Consider the following 12,500-nt stretch of genomic DNA (forward strand, 5'->3'; position numbering starts at 1 on the left):
AAACACCACCTATAAATTCACCAATGACACCACTATTGTTGGCAAAATCTCAGATGGCAATGAGGAGACGTACAGGAGTGAGATAGATTGGCTGATTGAGTGGTGTCGCAACAACAACCTCGCATTCAATGTCAGCAATACCAAGGAACTGACTGTGGACGGGGAAGGGGAAGTCAGGAGAGCACGTACTAGTCCTTACTGAGGGGTCAGTGGTGGAAGGGTCAGCAGCTTTAAGTTCCTGGGCGTCAGCATCTCAGTGGATCTATCTTGGGCCTAACACATTGAAGCAATCATGACAAAGGCACACCAGTGGGTCTACTTCATCAGGTGTTTGAGGAGATTTGGTATGTCACCAAAGGATCTTGCAAATTTCTGCAGATGTACAATGGAGAGCATTCTGACTGGTTGCATCACTCCTGGTACGAAGGCTCCAATAGGCAGGATCGAAAGAGGCTGCAGAGGGTTGTAGACTCAGCCAGCTCCATCACGGGCACAACCCTCCCCGCCATTGAGGACATCTTCAAGAGGCGGTGCCTCAAGAAGGCAGCATCCATCATTGAGGACCCTCACTACCCAGGACATGCCCTCTTCTCGTTACTACCATCGGGGAGGAGGTACAGGAGCCTGAAGACCCACATTTCAACATTTCAGTAACAGCTTCTTCCCCTCTGCCATCAGATTTAACTGATCGGTCCATGAACCCATGAACACTTCCTCGCTATTCCTCTTTTGCACTACTTATTTATTTTTGTAACTTATAGTAATTTTATGTCTTCTACTATACATCCACGGCACTTCTGATGCCCTCTGCCATTTTGACAATTCCCTGGTCCCAACAGGCTCACGTTCAGGCCCTTTATAGCTCCACCACATCAGGAAGGTCTGAGGGCCCTCCATTTCTTCCTCCCTCCATTTCTTCCTCCCTCCGTTTCTTCCTCAGACGGAGGCCCAACCAATTTAATTCTCAATTCCTGTCTGTCCGTGACCTCCTTCACCACCATAGTGAGCAAGGCCCAATGTAAACCTGCAGAACAACATCTTGTCTTACCTCTGGGCACTTTGCAATCTTCTGGAATGAACAGTGAATTCTCCAAATTCAGGAAAACTGCTTTCTCATCATTTCCCATTATGCCAATGTCTCTTTCTCATCCCATTTCTTTAAAATAGTCCTCATGCTCTTTATCATGTGCTCTATCTTAACCTATCTCAATCCAGTCTTTTGTCTTATACCTCACTCCTCCCCTCAGCCCCAGTTCTGCTTGGAAAACCGTAAACCCTTGGCTCTCCTCCTGACCCAAAATGTTGACAGGTTTCTCTTTCCACAAATGTTACTTGGCTGAGTTCTTCCAGGATTTTCTGTTTTGGTTTGGAATTCTCTCCCCTGAGAGTGATAGAGCTCTGTCCCTGACTGTGTTGAAAACAAATTGATAGATTTTTGGGTATTACTGGAATCAAGGGATATAAGGGTACAGCAGGAAGATGGTGTTGAAGTAGAATATCACCCATGAATTTATTGAATGGTGGAGCAGATTCAAGGAGCGAAGTAAACCCTTCCAGTTCCTGTTTCTTATGGTCACCACTTGGTGACCGTAAAACAGTTTGATTTTCCCTCTCCTACACTTCCCATCTGCCCTCCCCACCTCCCTCCCTCCATTCCAGGCTCCACCTTCCTCTCCCATCAGATTTCATTATCTTCAGCCCTTTGTTGCCTCCACCTGATGCCTCCCAGCCCGTCACTATCCCCACTCTCCCCTCCCCCATCTGCCTATCACCTCCCTCACCTGGATCCACCCATCACCTGCCAGCTCTTGCTCCACCCCTTCCTCCCACCTTTTTATATTGGTTGTCTCCCCTCTTTCTTTCAGTCCAGATGAAGGGTCTCGACTCGAAATGTCAGCTGTCCATTTCCCCCCAGAGATGCTGCCTGACCCACTGAGTCCTTCCAGCATCTGCAGGTACTTGAGCCTCCAGTTTGATTTCTGTACAATGTGCCTGCTGTTTTATTTACCATTTCTTTTTATGTTTCTTGATAATTTAATGTTAAGTCCTCTTTGTCTTCCAGATTTTTTTCTTGATTTTGTTTCTGAGCCTTTCCCGTCTGTTCTTGATCTTCATCTTCAGTTTCCATTTGACTCCTTCTTCTGTATTTATCCCCGAAGTGTCACTGAAGGTTACTTTGGGCTTCCTTTTGGTGGACCATTTGCTTCTGGGCTCTTTTGATCACCACTGTCAATATTTACTTCTGTTCTATTTCATTCTGCAACATTTGTCAGGATTATTTCTCTTACTTTCATTTCATCGCCATATTAGTAATCATTTCCCTGTTGTTCCTATTTATGACTCATAAATTTAAATGTAAAATGAACTTTCAAAACAAACTTATTGGTCTGCATTGATAGGATGGGCCTGAATCTATAGCCCTAAATGGATCATTAGTGAATTGCTACGTTAATAGATGAATATTTCCAGGAACATTTACTTCAATTTCTTAGATTGGAATTTAAAGCTTCATTAGAGAGTTGAGTGATACTGTTGGTCTTAAAAAAAAATGGGAATCTAATGGCTCGATTAGGGAAAGCCAGCATGGCTTTGTGTGGGGAAAGTCATGTCTCACTAACCTGGTTGAGTTTTTTGACAGGGCGACGAGAGAGATTGATAAAGGTAGAGCTGTGGATGTCATCTACATGGACTTCAGTAAGGCATTTGAAAAGGTCCCACATAATCGGTTAATCAAGAAAGTTCAGATGCATGGGGTTAATGGAAAATTGGCTGTGTGGATCAAGAAATGGCTTGCCAATAGAGGACAGAGGGTGGTGGTTTAAGGGACTTATTCGGGCTGGAGGTCTATGAGTAATGGTGTTCCACAGGGATCTGTGCTGGGACCTCTGCTGTTTGTGATGTACATAAATGACCTGGATGAGTATGTTGATGGGTGGGTTGGTAAGTTTGCAGATGATACCAAGATTGGTGGAGTTGTGAATAGTGTAGAAGACTGGCGATGGATACAGCGTGATATAGATCAGCTGCAGACGTGGGCAGAGAAATGGCAGATGGAGTTTAACCTGGATAAATGTGAGGTTTTGCACGTTGGTAGGACTAATGTCAAGAGGCAGTACATTCTGAAGGGCAAGACCCTTAACAGTGTTGAAGAGCAGAGAGACCTTGGGGTGCAAGTCCATGGCTCATTGAAAGTGGCTACACAGGTAGACAGGTTGGTAAAGAAGGCTTATGGAATGCTTGCATTTATTAATCGGGGTATTGAGTATTGGAGTCAAGAAGTTATGATGCATCTCTATAGAACTCTGGTTAGACCGCATTTGGAGTATTGCATGCAATTCTGGTCACCTCACTAAAGGAAGGATGTCGAGGCTTTCAAGAGGGTGCAGAGGAGGTTTACTAGGATGCTGCCTGGATTAGAGGGCATGTGCTATCAGGAGAGGCTGGACAAACTTGGGCTCTTTTCTTTGGAGCGGCAGAGGCTGAGGGGTGATCTGTTGGAAGTGTATAAAATGATGAGGGGCATAGATAGGGTGGACAAGCAATATCTTTTTCCCATTATTGAGCGATCCCAATACCGGAGGGCATGCATTTAAGGTGAGGGGGTAGGTTCAGAACATACGTGAGGAGTACGTTTTTTACTGAGAGAGTGGTGGATGCCTGGAATGCGTTGCCTGATGGTGTGGTGGAGGCAAATTCATTGAGGGCTTTTAAGACGGGCTTGGATGGGCACCTGAATGAGAGGAAAATGGAGGGACATGGGCATTCTGTAAGTAGGAGCGATTAGCTATGTCAGTACAACGTCGTGGGCCGAAGGGCCTGTTCTGTGCTGTACTCTTCTATGTTCTACGTTCTACATCATTTGGTTCTGTTCAGCGAGAGAGTATCTCCTAGGCAGCAGTTCACATCAGCAAATGGTGAAGAAGTCCTCCTTTATTCCGAATGATTCCTGGGAGATGATAGTGTTGGAAGAGTCATTTTTTCTGCTCTTCTCGAGGTATCATAGAAAATGCAGGTCTTGGATATTTGGTGAAACAGTTAATTTTTAAAAAAATGGGTTAAAGTCCCTGCAAAGCATTGACCAAGTTTTGGGTTAAAGAATTGTAAACTTTGTTTTCAGTTCAATTGTTCAATGTTCCATATGACAAGAAAGGATGCAACGCCATTAAATGTTTTCTTGTGTGAATTTGATGATCTTAGCTCACTAGATCAGCCGTGCAAACCTACGTTGCAAGAGATCTCAAAATCCATTTGAGGAGACATTGTTACATCAATGCTTTCGATCATTAGAAGGGGAGAAGCTTGACCAATGAATTAATCAGATCATTCAATCTATGGCAGCACTTCACTTGTTAGTGACCCTTGAACATTTAATTGTGTTTAATTTAATCTTTTCTTGTGAATGCTGCTTATCTGATGCTATGTGCCTGTGCATGCTGCTGCAAGTAAGTTTTCATTACACCTCTGCAGTGCATACGTGTACTAGTGCATGTGACAATAAACTCGACTTTGACTTGACTTTGGTCACCAATAGTCTTTGCTGTAGTTAGAGAAAAGCGTACACTCTGAAGCACAAATTCCACATTCAAAAGAGAATTCTACTTTTAATACTTCATTGAGGACTCAGAATACATCAAGAATCTAAAATAGTTTAATATACAAATAACTGGATTCTATCATGACATTGCACATAGTTACAGAGGTTTTCTTCTGGGAAAAATAAATTAGGATTGTAGGCTTCTAATTGCCTGTGATTGGGATCTATACAGGAAGCTTGTTTTTGTGAGCACATTTAGTTTCTTGAAAGCAAACTGCAGAGATCCTATATGTGCAGGGTAAACTGCAAGGGAAGGCTAAAACTTACGGAGGAGCTGACAGATCAGGGACTGTCAGGAAGTAGTCAGGCCTGGTGGAAAAGTAGAACTGGATAGGGGAAGAATAGTTGGATAGTGGAATTACTTTTCACACCCAACTTCTCACCATTCATAATTCTGCTGATTTTATAAATTTGCATCCAACAATAACAGAAATAATTAATTTTACATTTTAATTTTACAGATACAGAACATAGATGACTGGAAACACACAACAAAAAAGGATATTGCCATGTTAAGCAACAAAACAATAAGCTACTGGTTAATACAATCTTCTGAAATAACTGTAAAGCTGCTAAATATTAGCAGCACACAGTCAAGACTTTGAATTATCATTTTCATGGCTGTAATGGAGCTTACAGAGGTATGAGGAACATTGAACTACATTGGATTTACTGCACAGGATCTGGTTATTCAGCCAGTTCTGGTCTGTGCTGCTGCTCATACTCTCTCTGAGTTATTGTACACAGACATCAGTACAGGTTACTGCACATGTATTTGGACATGTGTTCCACAGGAGTACTGTCCTGCATGTATACTAGTCACTGGCGTTGACAGTAGTTTGCAACACTGGGAGCTGATAATTGGGAATGAGCCTCTTTAACGGTTGCAATATTGGAAGCACATTTTTTGAAAATGAGGAACCAAGCAAAATAACTGTGTGGGTGTGAATATTTGAGACATGACTGGACCATATCCTAATCTACTTGTTTACCATTTTCCTTATTCTGCTTTGCAACATCTAACTATTACAGCTGATAGGATACTGCCTGTGTAAATATTTTAATGGCCACAGAGTGCAGAATAGAGGCAATGGGTATGGTCCAGACCTCTGCAGTTGGTAGTGGTCAACTCTTGGTATAAGAGGCAGACTAATCACATGGTCTGACAGCAGTTTAAGATTAAAAGTGCTAAGTTTCATGCACCAGGAATATTACATTATTCAACAAAAAGAGAAAACAATATCATGCCTAATAAATCCAATAGGAAACTAAGAGCATTTTTCTTTATCCGGAGAGTGAAGAGAACATGGAACTGGGTACTACAGGGAGTAACGGAGGTGAATGGTCTAGACTTATTTAAGAGGTAGTGAGGTAAGGATATAATGGAGACAGGAATAGATGGTTCTGCAAACAGAATTAGCTGGGGAAATGTAGGAATGGAATGGAATGTTAGTGCTGGGATAAACTAAAATACATTATTTCAATGCTGAATAAATTGTGTATTCTCTGTAATATCTGGCAATGAATCCAAACTTGTCCCAAGTGGTAACTGCAAACACAAACATTTCTCCTTCGGGGAAGCAGCTGTCCAAGCTTTCGGCCCATTCACTGCTCCTGCGACCTTCTGTTCTAAGCAATTCTGTTTCTCTCTTCTCTGCAATACAAAATATAATACTTTTAAAGCAATAGCAAGACTGCAATGTATACCATTTTCAATAAAACCACTTTTTGTTTAATGTAATGCAGCTTCAACGTGAGAGGGAAAATACTATCAGATACCTTTTCCAGTAAACTAATAAATGTACAACAGATTTGAACTCACTGCATGGATCTTGTGAATTTTACGCTGATTCAGAGACCATCTATAGACTTGGTTTGTGTGGCTACATTAGAACTGGTGCCAATTATAAATTTCAAAAGCCTTGGGGAGTGCTGTCAGAGCCAACACTGTAATACCATGGGTGCCTCAGCTGTACAGGAAGGGAGCAGAAAGGCTAAGAGAGCAACACACAAGATGCTGGAGGAACTCAGTGGGTCAGGCAGCATCTGTGAAGGGAAATGGACAGTCGACGGTTCAGGTCGAGATCCTTCATGCAGATGATGCCTGACGTGCTGAGTTCCTCCAGCATCTTGTTTATTGCTTCCGATTCCAGCACGAGTAGTCATCAGTGATAAGTTTGCAGCGGTTTCTAAGAATGTCCCTGTTCTTTTTCCAGTTAATGATACAGGATGATTTCTGTTCAGCTGAGCACTGACCTGTTCTGGAGCAGACCAGTTGTCAGTTCTCTGGAACTTAGCATGTCTGACAGCGACATGTTCCCCGAGTTCAGTGCTGAAGAGTCAGCCCAAACATTTGCATTCACTTCTTGGGAGTGAACTGTGAATCTGTGACCTTTCCACTTTGTGGAGGGACCATTACCAATCATAAATTGTGTTTCACTGCTAGTGTGGAGAGTCAGAACTGGTGAGCTCAACACTTGACTCCCCCCACACTAACAGTGCAACACATTTTGCTCCATTTGCAAAGGATGTGGCTCTTCCAGACTTCTGTGTCTATGTCAGATCAATCATATTTCTCCCAAATCTCTACTGATCTACCCATTATTCTTCTCCTTTCAGTACCTTATTCCAATATTGATTCCTTCAGTGACATGATTAATACATTTATATACTGTTAACTGTGGAAATGACCCTCAGAAAATCACAAAATTCATAAACTACCATTTTTGATGCAGAGTTACATAAAACATAGTTGTCAATTATCTGTCTGCAATATTCGTGGAGGAATTTTCTCTGAGGAGTCAGCTTCAACTTACAAATTATTTAATATTGATGGCAAGTAGGAATGATCTGTAGACATTTTTTGACTTAACCTGCAGCTTTCCTTGTTAATCTGGTTTTTATCTTTCTACTTTCGTATTTATGCTTTGCTCTCTTGGACACCAACCAGATGCCAAGTTGTTTTCAAAACTGTCCATGGCAGCTTGATTTTGTTTAGTGCACTGGATTTAAATCCACCCAGAAAGAATTCATCTCATAATGAATCATGCAGTGTGATTTACTTCCTGATAAGAGGCAAATTCTGGGTCTATTTTAAGTGGCAGCCAGGTATATTCAAGAACTACTTGTGATCAAAGGCAAAATCATTGCAAATGCTCTTAGTTATGATATTGTCTCCACTGACGTGGAAGTTGTAACCTCATGCAAGCACTCATGGGATTCACGGAAGTATAACTGTCATGTTCTCACTGTTTGTCAGCCTTAATGAAGTCAATACTTTCATGGGGTTTACACCAGACTGCTGATCATCTTGTGGGGTTAAATGGACAGAGCTCTCACTGGTCAACAGTAAAGGGTCAATTAATGTCCAACATCATGGGAAATATACAGGACAAATGGGAAACTACACCACCTACTTCACCTCTACTCAAGAACCAAGAGCTGCAAAATGAAAACCACACTTGTGTTTGTACATGTTCAGAGGCCAAGCTCAAGGCATTGTTGGTTCCTTTACAAAGCACACACGGGGGATGGGTCTTACAATCAACATCGTTTAAAAAAGATGCACTAACTTGCCCCCAGCGTACAACACCCAACTTCCACAATGAGACTCTGGAAAATATGGATGGCATCCCAGACCTTGGGAAACACTTCTCAGGGAAGGCAGATATTGAAGATGAAATTCACCTCTGCCTCCAGTGTGCCTGCTGTCTGAAGATCAAGTCTTCAAACCTGGCACAAGGCATGCGGTCAACTGGCAGCAGTGATCCCTGCCTCTTGTATACTTCTGAGACATGGACTACATAGAGAAAGCACCTCAAAACATTGGAAAGATACCACCACATGTACATACATACATGCATGTGATACATATAAATTAGGAGCAGGAGAAGGCCATTCTGACCCTCAACCCTGTACTGACATTAAATAAGCTCATGACTGATGTGATTGTAACCTTAACTTCACATTTCCTTCCACCCACTTGCTCATTAAGTATCCATGTAACTCTCCCTTAAGAGTACACAAAGATTGCTTCCAACACTCTCTGAGGAAGAGAGTCCCAAACCTTCTGAGAGAAAAAATATTCACTCATTCTTGCCTTCAATGAGTGACTCTTTACTTTTAACCCCAAGTTCTGGATTCTCTCTTCCACGTTCATCCTGTCATGACCTGTCATGACCTTTCATAAAAGCAGACTGTAAAGTGTACAAAAAGAGAAAGGTTAATGAAGACAAATGTGGGTCCCTTACAGTGATGGGGGAATTTATAATGGGGAACAAAGAAATTAAACAGATACTTTTGCTCTGTCTTAATAGAAGAGAACACAAATAACTTTGATATAGATGGGTACGTGATGGTCAGGCTGGATGGGGTAGACCAAAAGGCCTGTTTCAGTGCTGTATGAATCCATAGCTTCATGATTAACTTGCTGGAAATTCTAGAGAAGGAAGATCGCAATGAAAAGGAGAAGTTAAAGGAAATTAGTCTTAGTAAAAACAGACCTAGAGAAATGAATGGCACTGTAAACCAATAAATCCCCAGTAACAGATAATTGGCATCTCAGAACAGTGAAAGACGTTACCGGGGAAGTAGTGGATGCATTGGTTGTCATCTTCCTGAACTTCAGAGATTTCAGAACCGTTCCTACAGATCGAAGGTGATAAATGTAACTACACTACGTGTGAAAAGGAGGGAAAGAGAAGATGGGAAACTGCAGATTGGTTCGCCTGACATAAGTAGTAGGGAAAATGCTCAAATCTATTGAAAAGAATATGATAACAGGGCAATTAGAGAATATGTTGCTCCTCCCCTTCCCCCCATCTTTTTAGACTGGCTGTCTCCCTTCTTTCTTCCAGTCTAGATAAAGGACCTCCACCATCGAGGACAACTTCAAGAGGCACTGAATCAAGAAGGCGGCATCCATCACTAAGGACCCTCACCACCCGGGACATGCCCTCTTCTCGTTACTACCATTGGGGAGGAGGTACAGGAGCCTGAAGACCCACACTCAATGATTCAGGGACAGCTTCTTCCCCTCTGCCATCAGATTTCTGAACAGTCCATGAACCCATGAACACTACCTCGTTATTCTTTTTTTTGCAATACTTATTTATTTTTGAAATTTATAGATTTTTATGTCTTGCACTGTACTGCTGCTGCAAAACAACAAATTTCATGTCATACATCAGTGATAATAAACCTGATTCTCATTCTGACCTGAAACATCGACTGTTCATTTCCCTCCACAGATGCTACCTGACCCGTTGAGTTCCTCCAGCATTTTGTGTGTTGCTCCAGATTTACAGCTTCTGCAGTCTCTTTTGTGTCTCCACTTAGAGAATATCAATAGGATTAGACAACATCAGTATAGATTTACGAAAAGGAAACTGTGTCTGATGAACCTGTGGGTGTTTTTTGAGAGGGTGGATAAGGGAGAACCAGTGTGTGTGGCGTACTTGCATGTTCAGAAGGCCTCACCAGGGCACAATCCCTCTGAGAACTGACTTTCCCAAGAACCAACTGTCTAGAGTTTCCCCTTTGGTCAGTTGTGTAAACACATAACCCAGGAGCAGCACAGCTTGTGGCTAGGATTACATGAATGCAACATGCAGTTTTTAGCTGCTGTATTGTGTATGCAGCACGGCCAATCAAGGAGGAATTTCTAGCAGAATGGTTCCTGTGACGGCTTGTCTCGGCCATATCACTCTTGCCTCTGAGCCCAAAGGAAGTGGGTTCCAATCCCAGTGCTGACACTCGAGTACCAAAGATGCCAGACCCTAGTGAGGTTGTGTTGTGTTGTTGGAGCTGCCTTCTTCTGAGTGAGATGTTAAATCTGCCCATTTTTGGTCAAACTGGAGGAACGGCACCTCATTTTCCATCTTGGAACCTTGCAGCCTAACGGCATGAACATTGAATTCTCCCACTTTAAGTAATCCTCACCCCCCCCACCCCTTCCCCACAACCTCCACCCACCATGCTTCCCTTCTTCCCTTTCCTAGCCTAGCTCTCTTTTTTCTAGCCCCTTTTTGTCCTCTCGCTCCCTACCTTTGGCCCATCCCCCGGTGGATCTGCTCTCCCCTCCTCCCCCGCACCTGCCCATCACTATCTCTAACCTGCATCTACCTATCACCACCTTGTACCCACCCCACCTCCCCTCTTTTGTCCACCTATCACTGCTCTGCTTTTCCCTCATCTACATTGGGCTTCCCCTTTTCCTCTCTTCAGTACTGAAGAAGGGCCCTGACCCGAAATGTTGACCAGCTGCGTTTCTCCACGGGTGCTGCCTGGCCTGCTGAGTTCCTCCAGCATCATCGTGTTTTTCATCTGAATTCAAGAACACAAAGCAGAGGCCTGAAGTGATACAATCAGCACCTGAGCAACAAGGTAATTTTTCATGAACCACATGGTATGATATACCTGTGCTCATCAACATTGCCCAGGTAACCACAAGCAACAACACTGGAGATCCACTGGTATCTGCCACATCGACTCAGTGCTTCTACCCTTTAGACTCTGAGCCTCCTATTGCCACAGGTTTCGGTGTTATATTTTAAAGTTGTCTAAGGAGGGATACAGACTGTTGAATGAACAACTAAATAGTTACAGACATTTTATCAACATAAGAGATAAGTACTTAAGTCACCAAGGCATAGAAGGCTATGCACCTAAAGTGGGTAAATGGGAAAGGTACCACGGGCAAGGGTCTGTTTCACTGCTGGATGACTCTATGGCACTAAGATGCTACGAGACAGTTAAAATAAAGAAAGTTAATATTCAAGCTTGGGTTCTGATGACAAACCCAAGAGGAATGAAGCTTGATTGGCCTCACCCATTAGTTGCTCAAGAGTAAGCCATCATTTGTGTTCCAACAGGGATACACTTTCTCTCGGCAACAGACTCATGAGTCAGGCACAATACATCTACTTTTATAAAGTGCATTCCATGTCACTTTGTGCTAATCATGTCACAGAAGCTCCATTGTTAGAAAATAGGAATCATCTTACAAATCTTTGCTTCCAACTCACTGGACAGGAACACAAATTGTTATTGCTATTGGTTGCCCTATTCTGTAGCACTGTTTATGCCACAAACAAACTATTTCTCTATGAAGCCATTTTTCATAATTAGTCAGATACAAGGAGACTTGCATCTAAGTTAATGAGCATCTGTCTGAGTTTTGGATTGACAATACGAAAATAACTGGACTGCTTCATTACAGCTGGACTTTGTTAACAGTCATGCGAGGTTAGTAACCACATCCAGCATCAAACACAGTCCTTGTTCTGTATTCCTGTGTGTTCTGCTCAGGTTTGTGTATTCAAGTTATCAATAAATAAAACAGTGTACGTTTTACTGTTTTGTGCAGCCTGGTCATCTCTAGTATATGGAGCGAGCTGGCAGAGGAGGTGACAGAGGCGGGTACTATTACAACATTTAAAAGGTACTTGGACAGGTACATGGATAGGAAAGGTTTGGAGGGACGTGGGCCAAATGCGGGCAAATGGAACCAACTCAAGATGGCACCTTGGTCAGTATGGGTGAGTTGGGCAATGGGCCTGTTTCTATGTTGTATAGTTTTATGACTCTTTGACTCTCGTCGTGCCGGTCAATCAGCCTTGACTCTGACCATTTCTGTCAGATGACATTCTGGGAAATTTAACATTCCAGTAATATCTAGCTGCTGGACTACTTGAATTTACCTTGCATTAAGAAGTTGACAAAATAAACAAAGATCATCATTTGCTAAAGAAAGCTGCATAATATATTGAAATCTCATTGCTGTATTTATTCTGGCAGCACTGCCAACTTTACTGAAAACATTACATTCATTTCCTGCCCTATGGGGAACTCCTTGCTTCCTCATTAAAGATCCTTGTGGCCAAGCACTTTCCCCAGCCACTCTTAA

At 42.6% G+C, this 12,500-nt stretch overlaps 1 protein-coding gene across 3 annotated transcripts in view; it reads right to left on the minus strand.

Moving 5' to 3' along the window:
• Positions 1-4,630: 4,630 nt before the first annotated feature.
• Positions 4,631-12,500, minus strand: part of LOC127584608 (transmembrane protein 273-like) — a 47,757-nt gene continuing 39,887 nt past the window's right edge. For all 3 annotated transcript variants that reach the window (XR_007958408.1, XM_052041395.1, XM_052041396.1), the window contains exon 5: positions 4,631-6,248. Coding sequence is in view for 2 of the 3 variants with exons in the window: in XM_052041395.1 (XP_051897355.1) it covers positions 6,224-6,248 (25 nt within the window). In the remaining variant the exon portion in view is untranslated. The remainder of the gene's footprint in view (positions 6,249-12,500) is intronic.

Source organism: Pristis pectinata, chromosome 30 (genome assembly GCF_009764475.1).
Source record: "Pristis pectinata isolate sPriPec2 chromosome 30, sPriPec2.1.pri, whole genome shotgun sequence".
Lineage (NCBI taxonomy): Eukaryota > Metazoa > Chordata > Chondrichthyes > Rhinopristiformes > Pristidae > Pristis > Pristis pectinata.